The sequence below is a fragment of the Dermacentor albipictus genome, chromosome 1 (genome assembly GCF_038994185.2).
Source record: "Dermacentor albipictus isolate Rhodes 1998 colony chromosome 1, USDA_Dalb.pri_finalv2, whole genome shotgun sequence".
In the NCBI taxonomy this organism is placed as follows: domain Eukaryota; kingdom Metazoa; phylum Arthropoda; class Arachnida; order Ixodida; family Ixodidae; genus Dermacentor; species Dermacentor albipictus.
This window is the reverse complement of record NC_091821.1, coordinates 183,796,048-183,814,013: the sequence shown is the minus strand read 5'-3', so window position 1 is coordinate 183,814,013 and position 17,966 is coordinate 183,796,048. Positions and strand designations below refer to the sequence as shown.

Genomic DNA, 17,966 nt, shown 5'->3' with positions numbered 1-17,966 from the left:
AACAGTCTTTATTTATTAGTCTGCTGTTTCAAAACTCATTAAATTTCAGTGAGTCAGTTAAATACCACAGAATCATAAGACAGACCACTAAAGATGTCCAAGCAATGTAGTTCCATGCAGATTTTGCATGGTTCTGCTTGTGCTAAAAGCAATCTGCAAGGTAAAAAGGAAAGAAACCACTCAACAGTCTTCTTGTCATGACAGGGCTCAAATTTAATTTTCTGTATGGTTACTTGGGAGAATGGAGAAGACAATAGCGCCCATTTGGCGTACAGATGATACTGAGTTCTGAAGCACGGCTTAGCAGTAAACTCTGGTGTTTACTTAATGGTTGAGTTGGATCATCATCAAACCTATGCAGTACAAGGCCAAAAAATGGTAGGTCTTCCTGAGCCATGCACTGTCTGGAAAAAAAAAAAAACTTTGCATCATTATGTGCAACCATTTTACTTTGACACAAATAATTTTTCCGTAATACATCCATTGTCTGCTAGAAAAAAAGAAAGCAATTCATTTGTCATCATGCAACCTGCGTGTTTCAGTTCGTGTTCGCAATAAGTTTGCTGCCATAACAAGATGGCCTTGTTGAGTTTCATATCGGAATAGAGAAGACACACAGGGGCTCCATTTCATTTTCTATGCTTTTGAATTTTGTATGATACTTTAAGTGCCTTCAATGACCAAACAAAGAGAAAATGCATGCAAGACCAAAAGAGAGTTAAATGGCCACACCTTCAATCTTCCAAACCAAACCTGTGCCTGACAAGTTGAGTGAGTTGGTAAAGTTGCATGGTAAATGAGAAATAGTGCACCATAATGACAGACTAATGAGAGCACCTGTCATATCTTTTCTTTGTCTGTGTCTTTATTGTGCGCTGTTTATCCATCATCGTGAAACCTGTGTAGCTTCGCGCAACTGCCAGGTCTATGAAAGTTGTTTGCTTTAATGAAACTTCTACCTTGTGGATTACTACAGAATTGATTTGCCAAACATGACATTTGCAAGAATTTTCCCACCATAAGACAATACATGTTATTCATAGTTATATCTCAAAAATTGATAAGAACATTTAGATATTTGTTTAGCACATCTATACTGAAATCACAGGAGTACACTGCACCCAACCTATTGAAAAAAGAAAGAAAAAGGCTAAAAAAAAAGTAGGCCTGTAATAGGTCCCATGCAAGTTTTCCTGCTTTGGCAGCACTTATGCTGCAGTATTTTTATGCAAAATAAAACAAGATAAAATTTACCTGAGTAATAAAAGGAGCCTTATGGCACATGTTGGAGTAAAGAATCCTTTCCAGTTGGCCACAAAGAGCCGGGACACCTCTGTGCTTGGACCAGGCAAGTGGTGGCTGCTAAGAAACTGCTCCCTTGCATCCTTATTATCCCTACATAGGATAAAATGCGAAGTGTTGCCTTTACTTCATATCCCCTATCTTTTTATCCAACATGTCTTCATTTTTTCTTACTGCCCATAGTACAGCATAATTCTGCATTTATGGTTTGGCTGTGTGGACAGGTGGAAACACATCGGCAATAAATTGCAAAAACAATTGACTAATTGATGAAAGTTCATAAATTAATATTTTAACTGCTGATTTTACAGCATCAGCTTACGTATAATAGACTTGAAGCTTACGGGTCCTAAACAGAGATTCTTTCTGCGAGATTTTTACAACACAAGTTTCCCCAAGATATAAATCATGAATGACCATTCTCAGTGAGGCCCACTCTGCAAAGAGGCAAGTTTCATGCCTCCACACAAGCAAGGTACAAGCATACGCAGATCCAGGTGAGATGACCAAATGTCCTGACCCCTCCGCTTTCCCTTAAAGCTTGTGTGCGCAGTCACCAGCGTATGGCACATAACAAACTAATGAAGTCCTCCTTGGCAGCTGTTCTTTTGCTCTGGAGAGACAATAAAAGGTTTAATAACTATTGAAGAGACCCTACAAGCAAGTAAAATACATCCTCATCATCAATCACTATCTCAAAGTCAGAACCCACCATCCCTTGAAAAAAACCTGGATCTGCGCCTGGGTATAGGTAATGCTGGCATAAAGCGTGTGCTAGAGTCAAGAATAACCCGCCGTGGTTGCTCAGTGGCTATGGTGTTAGGCTGCTGAGCACGAGGTCGCGGGATCGAATCCCGGCCACGGCGGCCGCATTTCGATGGGGGCGAAATGCGAAAACACCCGTGTACTTAGATTTAGGAGCACGTTAAAGAACCCCAGGAGGTTGAAATTTCCGAAGTCCCCCACTACAGCATGCCTCATAATCATAAAGTGGGTTTGGCATGTAAAACCCCATAATCTAATCTAGAGTCAAGAATGGCATGTGAGATAACTGCCTAAGAGCAAAACACAGATTGCCTGCACAAAGCTAAATCAAAACAGGGCACCAGAGCGAGGTTTGAGCTAGTTGGTAACATAAAGTTCAGAAATTCAATGGTACAAAACAGATATGGACAAATAACACATAAGACAGGATCAGTGCATCACTGAATTCCTGAATTATGTGACAGCCCAAGAATGCAGAAGCGAGTGCACTGCCATGCAACTCAAAAAGAACTTCTATAGTTGGACCAGTCAACTATGCTGGAACAAAAGAAATGCAGACTAAGAATGCATATGACAAGATGGGTGTGCCACTGAATTTCTAAATTATGTGTCACCACTTATACTCAGTGACAACCAAGAATTAAGTCCAAGCCTCACCCACAAAACAGGACTGCATCTGCTCTTTGTGCCTCCACACTCCAAAACGTAGTTACTGAGAGTTGTCGATATTAAAAGCACTTCACCTTACTCAGTGTCGTCAAGGAAACGAGCAAACATAATTGGCTGGTGCAACTATATAAATTCTTTTTGAAATGCACAGCGGTGTACTTGAGCAGGCATACTTAGGCTGTCAATGACTATAGTTCAAGCCAAGCAGAGTAAGCTTCACGCTTTTGAATGCACTGTAAAACATGTGAACACCTGTGAGGTTTGAAAAGGCTATTTTTTAAATATTAGTTGTTACTGAGCGAGAATAAGTACAGTGGAGTGAGAGAGCATGTAAGTGAGTGCATACCTGCCAAGTTTATGACATGGGAAGAATTCGACTTGTGAAGCGGGCATGGAAAGGTGAGGTGATCATGAGAAGTAATAACAAGCTGGCATGATAGGATGACATCATCATGAAACCAAGCTGTTGCCAGATTCGATTCCTCAGTAAGCACATTAGTGCAGAAAGCACTAAGCCACCTCTAGCTAGTGTGCCAAGGGTCAGTGGTGTAGCCAAGGATTATTTTCAGGGGAGGGGGAGGAGGCAAGCAGGTGTTGTTGCATGTCCTTTTATGCCAGGTATACCTTGCACAGATAAATTTCTAAGAGTAGTGGGGCAATGCCAGGGTTTTCTTTAATTTTGAACCGGTATAATTACCAGAAATACCTACTGTGAATGCTTGCATGAAGGTGCTTCATGGTCAGTCTTACTCAAAATTAACCAGAAACACAGTCTCGCAGTTGCACATGGAATAAAGCAAGATTTATTTTTAAAACAAAGTGCATTAGCAGCACCTAAAGTATTAGACAAACACCTTTCTAATAATTATAACCTGCAGTTTTCTCGCACACACCTCTCGGTATGCATCCCAGGTGCCTCTGCGACACCTGCAAATTCCTTCTTTTGTCACACAAAGAACTACTGTGCAAGTGTGCATCATGCGCTGTGTTGCTTTACAGGCTGCTGCCATCGTTGCTAAGCAGTCCCCAGTTCCTGTCCATCCCTTGCACTTGCTTCTGGCCACCTGAAGCATTTTCCCCTTTTCGGTCGTTTCAGTAGAACGTACATCAGAACATTCGGCCATGACAGGTTGCTTTCTGGTCGAGCATTTTTATCTCAAGAGTCCAGTGTGCATTCACAAAGTTATCAGTGTGGCAGCATCAAATCGCTTGGCATAGGGAGCCGAGCCTACATACACAAAATTCTGTCTCCTTAGGTTGACATTCTTCCTGTCATGGCCCTGTTCCCTTGCCCATGAAAAAATCACACAGCATTGTTTTGAATGGCCTCTTGCTCTAGAATTTTCCACCTATGAAGCAAACAAACAGGCCTCCTTTTAGGTATCTTTCCATTCCCACACTAATGCCCTGAGCACCTTGCTAATCACTCTTTCCGATCTCACTTTGCAGGTTTACAAAAACATCTCACCCACTCATGCATCGATTTTGGAGCTGATTCATTATTCATATAATGAATCAGCTCCAAAATCTATGCATGAGTGGGTGAGACAATTAAATCTATTGCGTGAGCAGGGGGGGGTACACATTTTTTGTGTTAAAGCTTGATGGGTATGTTGTACTTTTTTAGTTAGATTGGCTGTTTGCATCGTCAAATTGTCAATGGCATATGTTTTGCGGCACGCATGCGAGCTGGGGGAAAGGTTGTCTGTCGAGAGCACCCCAACATTTGGTTTATTTGGTATGCCACTTTAGTTCAGGTGCTCTACACATTATTTTTTCTTGCAGTGAAAAGTAACTAATAACATGACCTTTATAATCTTTCAAAATGTTAATGGAAGTATACTACCTGTTACAGTTGAGAAAAATTAATGAGTATGATACTAAGTTACCAAAAAAGTAACACATTACCACTAACACTTGTGCAGACTGAACTTGTGAAGTTTTTATTAGAGCAGGGTTATTAATTCTTGCACCCAATTATGTTTGTACCAATGTAAATATTGCCCAGCTCTTATTTAGTAACATAGGGCCCCTACAACAAGAATGCTCTATTATGGCAGATCACATACTAGTCCATGCAAAACTTTGCAAGACAGCATCTAAATCAAATGTCAGATAAATGTAAAAGGTGAGTTCAGTGTGTCTTGCCACTAACAAGCCAACAGGCATAGGACACAACAGCTATGCAAAGACCTGCAAAACAAATACAAGCAGCTCCAATGTTGCACCACTTAATTTGCTTGCTGACAATCATTAGCAAACATGTGTAACTGACTTTGCTAACTGGCAGTAATTGCAAACCTTTGACAAGATAAAAGTCATTACTTAAAAAAAGAGAGAAACAACACACCTTGAATCGACTCCACAGGCAATGGCTCCAAGCCAGTCATAGACTGGGAGATATGCATCTTCACCCATATATTCCAATGTTGTCACTGCAGTAGGCACAGCCTGACAGAACTGTGTTGTGGAAGAGTAGCTCGGTTTGCAAGCGACGACAGTGTGGCCACACTGGCTGAAATACCTTGCAGCAGAGGAAGGTGACAGGCTTGCATGCTCTGGCAAGGGCTCCCAGACGATAGCCACATCTTGGGCTACAAGATCGCCACACCGGTCCAGAGAATGCAGCGTTCGCTTGTAATTGTTCTTTTCTGGGTGGAAACACTGCTTCTGCAGGTCTATCACTGAACCTGTAAAAAAAATGTCAGTCATATTGATCTTTTTTTTTTCACCCAATAGATTAATTAAAGTAAAAAACAACAGTGAAGCCAAGGCAACACGTAGGGCGTTTCAGATTATGTGCTCGAAATTCCTTAAAAGTAGGGAATGCGAGGCAAGTGATTTTCTTAGGACTGCTTGTTATCGCAGTGGCTTACATTTTTAATGAGAAGATACTATTTAGACAAGTAATTCAAAAAATGCGACAAACCCTTTATCCAAAAGAGTCAGATGATGGATTCTATTGTAAAACTTGAAGCTTGTATTCCTAAGATGTCATAAGCCACTTTCAGATGCCAAAATCTGATACAAATTTCTGCAGGGTAATGAATTTCAGCCAATATCCCCCAGAAAACCGAAACTGAAACACTGAGGAGACTAAATGCAATGCTCTCAGCAGATCACCACACGTGCTGTGATTGTTTTCACTTCACCGCATGAGCAAACATTCTCATAAAGCCTGATTTCCTTGGCTTCCTCCTTTCCCAACAGTCACGTCACTTATGGACTGATTCTAGGGCCACAGCAATTGCATTGGCTGGCAATTGAGTTTATTTTCAACATGGAACTGGTAAAAAAAAGAAAGAAGAAATTTGTGCCAGCATCTTGCAAGTTTGCAAGTGGTCATGAATTCGTAGGACGGCAGGCCTCAAGTTTCACATTGGAATCAATCATCTGACTATTTCGGTTAAAAACTTAGCCATGTTTCTATAGTTACAGGTGCCTGATTTTTTCATACTTTTCTAATACTGCTTTTTTTTGCATATTATACATAACTACTATCTACAAAATGTGTATAATGATTGTTTGTGCTTCATGTTACAACTAATGTAAACAGGACACACGTACACAGGAATCTGGAGACTTTAGGTGATCAAGAGTGGCTGAACAAAGGTGAAACCAAATGCGTCAAGAAAGGAAACTTGTCTCTGTCAGGGCAATGTTGAACACTCTCGTTAACTAATATGTATTACTTCCAGTGCTATGAAAACAAAAGTGCATTCTGGTTCTTTTGCTGTTTTTTACAGTTCACCTTTTTTTTTTCTTGATACATAAGTGCTTATCTTGCACTGCAATGTTTGATGCTGTGTTCATTATACTAGTTTTGTTTATATGTATTGCTTATTTTTCAAATATCCTTTTTAATTCTTTGTATGGCTACAGCTAAATTAGTCTTATCATAAGAAGCCAACAAACACTGACACCAAGGACAACATAGGGGAAATTACCGTACTTGTGCATAATAAATGAAATAAAGAAGCGATAAATTAATGTAAATTAAAGTGTATGAAAAAGCAACTTGCCGCAGGTGGGAACTGAACCCACAACCTTCGCATTTCGCGTGCGATGCTCTACCAATTGAGCTACCATGGCACCGTTTCTCCATCCACCTTCTTGGGTATCTATGTGTCCTAGTAGAACCCTGGGAGTGTTCCCACTTTCCCACTTTCAGACCTTGGCGGCGGACGTGGAAAGTCCTTTTTGCCGTAGGCGTCACGAGAACGTGATCTTTTTTGGGGTGAAGGCAACTGCTCAATAAACCCGCACATGCTACCTGAAGGCATCAGTGTTGCCGGATTCGAGACCCTCGTTATGTAATAAACGAGAAGAAAGGGGGTTAACCGAGGGGCCCAATTTTTATTAGTCATATCATAAGAAGCCAACAAACACTGACACCAAGGACAAGATAGGGTAAATTACTTGTGATTAATAAATGAAATAAAGAAACAATAAATTCATGGAAATTGGAGTGAGCGGTCGCGCTGGCTAACACTCCCAGGGTTCTAGTAGGACACATAAGTACCCAAGAAAGTGGATGGGGAAACGGCGCCGTGGTAGCTCAATTGGTAGAGCATCGCCTGCAATATGCGAAGGTTGTGGGTTCGGTTCCCACCTGCAGCAAGTTAATTTTTCATCCACTTTAATTTCTGTTAATTTATCGTTTTTTTATTTCATTTATTAAGCACAATTAATTTCCATTATGCTGTCCTTGGTGTCAGTGTTTGTTGATTCCTTATGATATGATTAATAAAAATCGGGCCCATCGGCGAACCCCATTTCTTCTCGTTTATTACACACGAGCGTCTCGAATCCGGCAACATTGATGCCTTCAGGTAGCATGTGTAGGTTTATTGACCAGTTGCCTTCACCCCAGAAAGATCACATTCTTGCGACGCCTGTGGCAAAAAGGACATTCCACGTCTGCCGCCAAGGTCTCTGAGTGGTAATAATAATAATAATATTTGGGGTTTTACGTGCCAAAACCACTTTCTGATTATGAGGCACGCCGTAGTGGAGGACTCCGGAAATTTTGACCACCTGGGGTTCTTTAACGTGCACCTAAATCTAAGCACATGGGTGTTTTCGCATTTCGCCCCCATTCTCTGAGTGGTGGCGCTGGCTAACACTCCCAGGGTTCTACAAAGAAACATAAATACCCAAGAAAGTGGATGGGGAAACGGTGCCGCGGTAGCTCAATTGGTAGAGCATCGCACGTGAAATGCGAAGGTTGTGGGTTCAGTTCCCACCTGTGGCAAGTTGTTTTTTTCATCCACTTTAATTTCCATTATTTATCATTTTTTTATTTCATTTATTAAGCAGAAGTAATTTCCCCTATGTTGTCCTTGGTGTCAGTGTTTGTTGGCTTCTTACAATATGACTAATAAAAATCGGGCCCCTCGGTTTTAATGCTTTTAAAGCTTTAACGGTTTTAAAGCTTTTAATGCAATCAACTTAATGCAATACCGATAGGATGTCCCCCTTAAAGTTTTCTAACAAACACTTCTGAATTTTTATGCTCTGTAAACAAGCTTCAGCTAACTGTCGTTCTTGCTTTTCTACATCAAACAATCAAACATAACTTCCTACATTGTTTGTAGGAACGTTGCAGGAACATACAACGTTTGTTGGCTTCTTATGATATAACTTCCTACATGTGGCTTACCTTCTGTTTGATGACTAATGAAAAGAAATTGCCTATATTTTTTAGCAGAAATCATGTGAAGAGTTGCAGTATTATTCATGTTTCTGCAAACATTGAGCCCTAAACAATCCCTGGCTAATTTATTTAGGTTAATTATTTAACAGTAATTGGACAACAAAGTGGTAATAGTTGTAAACCACACTAATACCTGTGCCACAGTGACACAGAAAATGACATTAACTTCCTAATGCCTTAAGATTTGTCATTTGCACTCTGCTAGACAGGCAAATCAAATGGCATTTGCCTTAATGCCATTCATCACCAAAGGCTCATTCGACCAGAACCATTCGACATGAGAAATGCAGACTCTCGATGCCATACCTTGCTCAGTGCGGTTTATTTAAATTATTTGAAATGACATCCTATTTAGTTGGAAACAAAATTTTCAGGTGTTTAAGCCATACAGCACACGTAAACATGCACATCAAGTTTTATATAATTGAAAAAAAAAACATGACATGTGATGTTGCTGCAAGTGGAGTCGTGTTAAATGTTGGCAACAAGCATACAAGGACGATTCTGCATACAACAAGCACGATGCCAAAGCACAATGACATTAGCATTGTGCTTTGTCGGTTGCAACATTGTAAAATACATCAACAAACTAAAGCTAGCGGCATCACAGTATACTCATTCATACATTTCACTAGCCTTGAAGGTAGGCTAAACTTGTAAATGCATGTTTCACTTTCTATTATTACCCTAAAATTGCTCACTTCAGAAAGCACTGTTATCGACATCATCAGGTCAAATGTCATTAAATTTGGACGTGTCGCAGCTCTGCCAAACAAAACATCATTCAGGAACTTAAGGCCTTAATAATGAATGAATGTCATTTTCTGTGCCCATGTGGCACAGGTATAACATGAAGTGAATAAGGAATAATGGAGGCGCTTTCCTACACAGGAACAAATGTGCATTATCATTTTTCTTACCAAAAACACAATGCCCTTTAGAACTGCCTGCAAAACGAGAGCCTTCAAGTCCTGAAACACGAAAGACCTCTTCCTGCAGTGACAAGTGAAGTTCACCTGAAAGCATGTGCACAATAACAAACAGCACAGCAAAAGTCAGAAATAAAGAACAACTATCATAATATTGTAAGTGCATGTATACATAGTCTAGTTTATTGCAAAAATTCATCTTTAAACTTTTTTATGAAACTGAAAATATTCTCAAGGCAAAGAAGTTGAAAATTAATCAGACCCATAAAAACATGTTATCATCATAGAACCTATCACATCTTTAATAGAGAACTCAACATTTCATGCAGCACCCAGGGTTTGTACAAGACATCTGACTAAAAATTCAGAGACAATTCAAGAATTTCAAGGATGCCAAAGGCCAAAATTCAAGGAGAGAAAAACAAACTTTAATCGTACACACATTGATAAATAGTGAAATCTTTCAAGCTGCAATTTCTTGCAGCTAAGCAGCTGCTGATCTGGACACAATTCAAATTCTTCAGACCACATTTCTATGTTGACTTTCTCACTGTAATGACGTCAATCGCCTCCTGGCATGATGGTTAGCAGTATCAGACTTCAGCGAGAGATACTGGTGTTAATGCCAGATGGCTGAAACTTACTTTTTGTCAGGAATTTGGGAGCCTAGGGCTCAAAAATGGAGCCATGATGGCTGCGGTGTGAACTAGCAAAACAACAAAATGGTGGTATAGCTTGGTCGTTTGATCTGGCTTTGTCTAGCTCCATGATGGCAATGGCGATTTAAACAAGCCTGTGGTTGGTGGCTGTGTTCACACCACATTGCAATCACTTGGTGACACTCTTAGAATAAAATACTAAAATTTTTTCTCAATAGGCAGTGTCTATGACGCCCATAACCACCCCCTTTTGTTATTTTTCTTCTCTTTCCTTCTTATCTATTCTTCCCCTTTCCTCTCCCAAAACGTAAGATAGCCAATCGGACACGTTCTTGGTTAACTTCCCTACCTTCCCCTTTTCATTTCTCTTTCTCTCTCTTGTTTGTTTGAATGTTCAAAAGTCGTCCCCAACCCTAGTTTTTTAAGGAATTCAAGGAATACATTTATTTGCAAGGGGTTTTAAGGGCCCTTACATCATTTTTGTTTTTTGTTTCAAATTCAATGGTTTTCAAGGATTTCAAGGAGGTGTGCAAACTCTGTGCCTCCTATCAAAAAAGTGGTCCTGTGAGCACTAGGACTTGATTCAAATACCCATTGGCAGCAGGTGGAGCCTCTTCGGCTCTTGGTACAATAGGAGATAAATGTTATTGTGTGTTCCAGAATTGAGACATATTTAAATAGCACTTAAAAGATGCCAGACGAGATCGAAAAGAACACATGTCTTCACGCCCCACATCTTTTCAGCCCTAGTTATATATGTCTTAATTCTGAAGCTGTTGGTAATCTGCACACAAGCTTCTCTTCCACTATCAGGAAGAATGATAATCCCGTAATAAGAAATTCAGCAGGACAGGCCAATGACCAACTCCACAGACCCTTTAAAAATGCAATGTCTCATTGCCATGCGAGTTAACTCATTGTCATAGTATAGCCAGATTCCCACCAGCCCAATTCTGGTTGCTTCCCAACTTTCTAAAGGACTTTTGGGAGGCAAACTGTGCTGTACCATTCGGCCAGTCACTGTGCCCTGGTTTTTCTCAACCACTGCTGCCACTTCACAAATAAGCTGCTGCCAAGTCTTTTCTCGAACACTCTTTTGTCTTTTTGACCTTGATTAATTGGGTGTAACCAGGAAAGGCCCGTAAAATGATAAATGTTTCCTTTTAGAATCACTGGTATAGTCACATTTTCTCTCTTATCACAATATCAGAAACACACCAAGCGAGAGAGATGCAAGCTTTAATGATGTGCCAGAAACGTTAGTGTGGCTGTTGCCTGGCATGCTACTCTAGGTGCTGGGTGCCAGCACATGGAATAACCTGGAGAAGCACAAGAAGAATTGACATCAGTGAATCTGGCAGCCTCTCATGTCATCATCCCACACCCATGTCCGATTTTTCAGTCTCTACCAACCTACATGGCACCTTATGAGACAAAGCCATCTTCAAACAGCAGAGGCCAGGAAGAGCTGGGAAAATGTTCAGTGAATTAATTTCCAAGTGTCTCCCTAAGTCTGGCACGAAATTTTTTTTCCTGACATGTCTATCCATGAAAGCCATTTTTTATCCAGTCACTGTCACCAATGCACTTATCAACTTGCAAACAGCCATGACATTACCTCCAAATGCATTTGACAGTCACTGTGGTGCCTCATTTAAGGCACTTTTAAGGACAGGAAAAATTGTGGCTTTAAATTGTACCAAATGTGTATACCAAACGAAAGCCACGTATGGCAACTTTCTCAAGGCACATGGCTGACACTGGCTAACAAATATAGGCCTAAGTGAAATGGTGAAGCTTTATTACCAAACACACATTTTCTGCTTCAAGGATCTATTTTTGTTACAGCTCTTATGCCATGAACACTAATGTAGGGGATAGATAAAATATGGCACAGGTAAAAACCATATGAGCGAAATCAACTTGCACACAACTCATCCGAGCTTACATTTTGAGTTTCTTGACATCAAGAGTTTAAAATGCCACTGACAAAGCAATAATGTACCAGCATATATGCAATAATTTTTGCAAAATGACCTGCCGTGGTGGCTTAGCGGCTATGGTATTGTGCTGCTAAGCACAAGGCCGTGGGATCAAATCCAGTGTTGTGGCTGCATATCGATGGGGTCAAAATGCAAGAACGCCCGCGTCCCGTGCATTGTGGGCACGATAAATATCCCCTGGTGGTCAAAATTTATCTCTAGTTCCCCACTATGGCATGCTTCATAATCAAATCATGGTTTTGGCATGTGAAACTGCAGAATTCAATTCAATTCTTGCAAAACATAATGCAGCACGTACACTCATAATTAAAGTATACAAACCAGGGGTTCTGCAAAAAAGTTTAATGTCTTGAAAAACTTGGACGGAAAACCTGAAACTGACTAATGTACTGCAATGGTTGCAATGCCAAGTCTGAACTACAATTTTCACTTTCAGGTTATATGCAACGGTATTAAGAACATATGGTCTTTTCAGAGAATTCTTGGTCAGCATATTTTTGATCACGAGTATACCTAGACACTTGGTAGCAATATTGAAGGGCACTTACCATCAGCTGTGACAGCCACACAATTCCCATACGAAACATTTGTGTTGATTGACAACAAGTGCAGCTTTCCTGCATGGTTAGGTAAAGAAACACAAGAACTAAGATAAAACTTGCCATGCTTGTGGCTTTCTAGACATGTTTATACGGAAATTCCTAGGCACCTTATCGGGGACATTCAATGTTTTTACATGCCATAAATACAGTCCCATTACTATGCTATCATACGGAAAATTGCCATGCCTTGACAGGTGAAGCAGTGTTAAGCTGAGGTTCATAAGGCATAAAAAATACATTTTATTCCTACATATTTGTACGGGTAAAATTGGAATTCCTAGGAAGAGTGACCACTCTGCCAAATTAACACCAACAGATTCTTAATAGATATATCTAATGTATTATGGTGCAGGCGATCAATGCACTTATGCTACTATACCATTAACAAAAATGCATATAGTTAATGCAGATGGTTCCTGTTATACCCGTTTCTATATTAACATTTTTACTTCACAGCTACTGCCTTTCAATGGCAGTTACACAAAATTACACTTACAATCACTCAACAAAGCTTTGATCTCTTTGTACAATTTAGTATCACAAATTTTGCCAATGGGCATGGTTAGCGTTATGTATTCATTTTACCTTGAAATTCACAACAGAGGTAGGCATTAAAATGATGTTCAGACAAATTAGTTTGTTGATGACTAACCTCACTTCAAAGGGCTAAAATTAGCTGCAGAGGCTAATAAGGCTGCAAGAAATTCCAGTCTTGTGTAGTCCACATTGGCAACAAAGACATAATTTCACAGTAACACAACAAAAACTGAAGTGCGGTATGCTACTTCTTTTCTTTTGATTTGTGTGCCTTTTGACTGTATCATGACCCAACTCCTACCTTGCCTCACAAAAGTTTTCACCAAGTCCCAGGCCACAAGTTCCTTGGCATGGATGTTACGGACAACATGGTAATCTTGAGCAGCCATTAAAGACTGCACATCCTCTGGGATTCGAGACAGCTCTGGAAGCACCAGCTGCACCTATGCAAATAACAAATGGCTATAACAAGAGAAATGTAATATGCATACACACTGTAAAGTGGGCAGAACACATACCAATTCTCTTATTTTGTCCTTTTAACTGTTGTGTTGTCTCTATTTTTATGCGACAAATTATCCACTTTTAGTGTCGTAAAGTTGGCATTTGTTTTTCTTTCTTATCCCCCCCACTAACATCTCTTCCATAACCAAAAAATAACGTACAGCGCGAAAGACAAGGACTGCGAAGATGACATACACAGCGCTGACTTCCAACAACATATAATTGCGTTGCCACATCGTGTGTATATATACAAGAAAGGGCATGCGCAGAAAATGAGAGGCAGTCACATGGGGTGTTGTAACAGCAAGTCACTGAACTAAGAGCATGGTCACCAGAAAAATAAAAAATAAAAACATTACAATTTCTATCTGTTTAGATACGTGACTTCACCAGGAGTCAGCGCGATAGAGGGGGCACTAACGCAAATACTACGAAGTTTTCTGATGAAATCAGCTTCCACAATTTCCCGGGTGAGCTGTGAGCTGTGTCTCGCTAAAACTTCAGTATCTTCAAAGAGGGGCACGCAGCCGCAGTCCCGGCAATGGATGCCCAAGTGGCCTTGTACAGTGCTGTGGACGTTGTTACAGTGCTCTCTTAGTCGATCGTTTAAGCACCTGCCTGTCTGTCCAACATATTTACTGCCGCAAGACAGGGGAATTCGGTAGACTACATGTGTATGTCGTCTTCGCAGTCCTTGTCTTTCGCGCTGTACATTATTTTTTGATCATCAAATACCAACTAGCTCAAGCAACCACCCTAGTTGCATAACCAAGTTTTCACATTCCGTGACCCTGCTCAAGACATTTCACTGGTGTCGAATTCCGCCACATTTTCTCTTTCAAAGAACACTGGCAAGACGGGAGGCATGGGTCAGGCTCATTACTCCTGTTATTGCCAGAGTTGGTGCTTTGCTGTTTCTTGCCCCACATTAAACAGCCAATATTTGACGATAGCAGACTCGGCATGTTGGTACATGATGAAAGAGTAATGGCACAAAAACTAGACATGGACAGAGGAGGCGAGATAAACCAGCTCTTGCGTGTCTAACTCCCTCTTGTCCTGTTCTAAATTGGTTTGTGCTATTGCACTTTAGCCAATATTTGCTTGCACCAAACCAAAGAAACTTCAACATTTTTTTAAGAATGAAACAGTCTATAGCTTAAAGAAACGTATATAAATCAAACATCACTCAGGCATGTGAATACTGGCAAAACGCACACACACACATACACACACAAGGAGAATGTGTAGAACAGTCAAAACAGTACAGATGCAGTTCTGCCTCTATCAAATTTATGAACTTCTTGTTTGAACACTGCAATTTTGATTTGACGCGTAGCAGTACCCCACCCCCATTTTTTTCTTCTTTAAATGGAAGAGTGCGCACAGCCTTGTTCTTGTTGAAAAGTTATTGCAAAGGAACGCCAAATACGAGCAACCAGTAGTAATAAACAACTTGGAAAGCACTTTAGCGCCAACAGACAAGCATATGGGGGAACTGTACCTAATACCAACACATAGCTGTACTGATCTAAGCAAACACATCTAAATTCCAATTGTTTTTGCATTCTTTTTTCCATTTTAACAACGCTGAATACAATGCATACAGAATGAATGAAGTTGCATCTGCGAATGGCTTCTTGCCAGCGCTCGGTTGGATCTCCGAAGTTCGAGAGGTAAATGTCGATGTCACAGTGAAGATGTGGAAAATCTGGCCACATGTTGCTTCAAGCACATGCGCGAGAAAAACACACGGCAACAGTTTAAATTTCGTTTACACATAGGACATGTGATACGTCAAAAGCTTTACGCAATGCTTCGCGTAGCGATTTCAGCCTTAACATCATAGAATAAGGGGGTCATATAACAACGAAGAAGGAACTTTTTTAAGTGATTTCAAGCGCCCGCTGCACAGCGGCAACACCGGTCGACTCCTTCTGTTAGGATCGGCTCGGCTTGAGTTGCAGCTAGTAATGGCATAGAATAAAGGCAGTGTCTGCTGTGCCCGGGGCACAGCAAACGAAAGGTGCCCGAAATGTCTACGTTCACCCATGACGTCACGTCCGCTATAACCCATGATGTCACATCCGTTCATTTTCATGGCGTCCGTCTTTTTACGGGACCGGTTGCGCTGCGAAGCGGTCCGTATTCCGTGCCCACTTACAGCGTGAGTAATTCATCTTTCCAAGCTATATGCGTGTAATAAAAGCGTGGGGCTGTGAGCTGTTTGATGCGTTACCGTTAGGTATCTTGCGCGCATATTTTGCCTCCTGGCCGCGTCAAATTGCAGCCGGCATGTGGAATGGGCCGTGGCATCTTACAAAGCTGCTATGTGAGTGGTATTGCCTCCGTCAGGATAGTCAGTGCGTGCACAGAACCATTCAGCAGTCTGATGCAGGGGAGGGTGCGCGTAAGAACGAGGACGTAAGAAAACACTGGCATGACGAGCTGTTCCGTCAGATCGCGTTACATCGCGCTTTTTTTCTAAGACCATCTCGCTCGAGCGAGAGGATCTTAGAACACCATTACTACTGCTTTTTTACAGCTTTGCTGTGGCTCATTTAATCATCACCTGCATTCTTTTAATAATACAAATGGTATCGCTGCGCGGAAGAGCGTCTCTTGAAGTTTCCACACAAGAGCCAATGCCCCCGTGCCTGCTGCATACACGCTTACCTTTCCTAACGCAGCTACGACGCTGCACTAGCTCTGCTACTGCGTGATACAGGGTCACTGTGATAATAAAATTAAAAAGAACAAACGAAATTAATGCAGACAATGTCAAACGCTGCCAAGCGTGATAAACGGACCTGCCTCGCTAAATGAGTTGAAGAAATCGGCGTCCTGAAGTCAGCTTCGCCGCAGTAGACCAGTGTTACGCGGTGAAGCATGTCAGAACTGTAGAGTGACCGCTTTCACCGACATATATAATACGTGTTCCTTAATGGTGTACGCATGCATTTGCCGTCTCCTATTACATTACGCGCGCCGAGGCACCTAAGTGTACTGGCCGGCCTTCGGCGCTATTTCGGACGTGGCTGTGATGCTTTGAACCGTTGGTTTGTCGACCTCGTAAGCCAGTTAATGTTTACACGGACATTTTTTTCTGAACTGTTGATTTCTTCCATCTTTGTTGTGTGTGAAAAGGTGACAGATACACAATATGGGGAGAACGCATGCACTTTCATATTTTCTCGCGCTCAAAAAAAGCCGGAGGAATAAGGTTTCTTCACTGTGCCATAGAAACTATATGTTTGCTCTCAAAGGTAATTCTGATTCATTGGATATGTTCCTGTGCTGTGTTTATTTTCTTGAGTGTGCTTTAGTTTTTGCACGTTAATGTTTCAAACTCGTTTTTATTTTCACAGGCTGAACATCCCACGTCTTGGTTTGACTTCCTGGTACAGGATACTTGCACTTAGCATGGAGTGATGAAGCAGAGCAGTGTACTTTTATTAAATGTGCAGATTTTAGCAGTATAACAGCCGTTCATTAAAAAAACATGTGTGCTGAAAATAAAGTGTCCTTACCCACATTCCTCGTTGTATATCTATTTATTTATTAACACTGTCAACCCTCATAGAGGGTCATAACAGAGAGGACAATACAATTACATAAATCAAATATGGACAATGTCAATGTACGTAAAGTTGCTTAACACTTGTCAATTCACAGTGAATAAGATGTTCACTTGAATGCTGTTCAGCACACTTCTGACATTTATCAAAATACGTACAATGAATATCAAGTAGCACATATCACTTGGCACTTCAAAACTAAATCGAAAACTCCCATAAATATGCCTCAGCAGCATTTTCAAAGTCGGTAACATCTTTTAGGCTAACAGTAGCGTTTGGCAAATGGTTCCACATTTCTATCGCATCCAGGAAAATTGAGTATCGATATGTATCACTGTTGGTATGGTCTGGCTTTATGACGTAGTCGTGGTTAGTTCGCGGGTATCTTTTGCCTGGAGCATGTAGATATTTGAGCTTATCAATCTAAAGTTGATCCTGCATTATTTGATAAAGCACCTTCAGCCTATATTTTTTCCTACGTACCTCAAGAAGATAGAAGTTGCAACGCTGTAACATAAGCGTGACCGATTCCTTCCTTCGGTATGTCGAACAGATAAAATGTGCTGCCAGACTCTGCATCCTTTCTAACTTAAGCGTCACTTGATGGGGACTCCAAACAACGGCTGAATATACTAGTATCATCCTAATGAAAGGCGGTGTATGCAATAAGTTTTACATTACGTGATGCATGTTCCAGTTTTT

At 40.9% G+C, this 17,966-nt stretch overlaps 1 protein-coding gene and 1 non-coding gene across 2 annotated transcripts; one reads left to right on the top strand and one right to left on the bottom strand.

Moving 5' to 3' along the window:
- Positions 1 to 189: 189 nt before the first annotated feature.
- Positions 190 to 15,655, bottom strand: LOC139053538 (ribonuclease P protein subunit p40-like). Its single transcript, XM_070530488.1, has 7 exons — positions 15,294 to 15,655; positions 13,484 to 13,625; positions 12,592 to 12,660; positions 9,373 to 9,468; positions 5,087 to 5,426; positions 1,255 to 1,395; positions 190 to 404 (listed from the first exon to the last, which is right to left on the bottom strand). The coding sequence occupies exons 1-7, from the start codon at positions 15,405 to 15,407 to the stop codon at positions 230 to 232; spliced, it is 1,077 nt and encodes a 358-aa protein (XP_070386589.1). The 5' UTR covers positions 15,408 to 15,655; the 3' UTR covers positions 190 to 229.
- On the top strand, positions 7,918 to 7,990 carry TRNAS-UGA (transfer RNA serine (anticodon UGA)). The gene has a single exon. It is a non-coding gene; the product is annotated as a tRNA-Ser (tRNA).
- Positions 15,656 to 17,966: the final 2,311 nt, after the last annotated feature.

Coding starts and splice junctions, on each gene's coding strand:
- LOC139053538 (XM_070530488.1), bottom strand. CDS start 15,407: ATGTGGCCAGATTTTCCACATCTTCACTGTGACATCGACATTTACCTC. Junction 9,469..12,591: donor TGTGGCTGTCACAGCTGATG/GTAAGTGCCCTT, acceptor ACATGCTTTCAG/GTGAACTTCACTTGTCACTG. Junction 5,427..9,372: donor TAAAGGGCATTGTGTTTTTG/GTAAGAAAAATG, acceptor TTTTTTTTACAG/GTTCAGTGATAGACCTGCAG.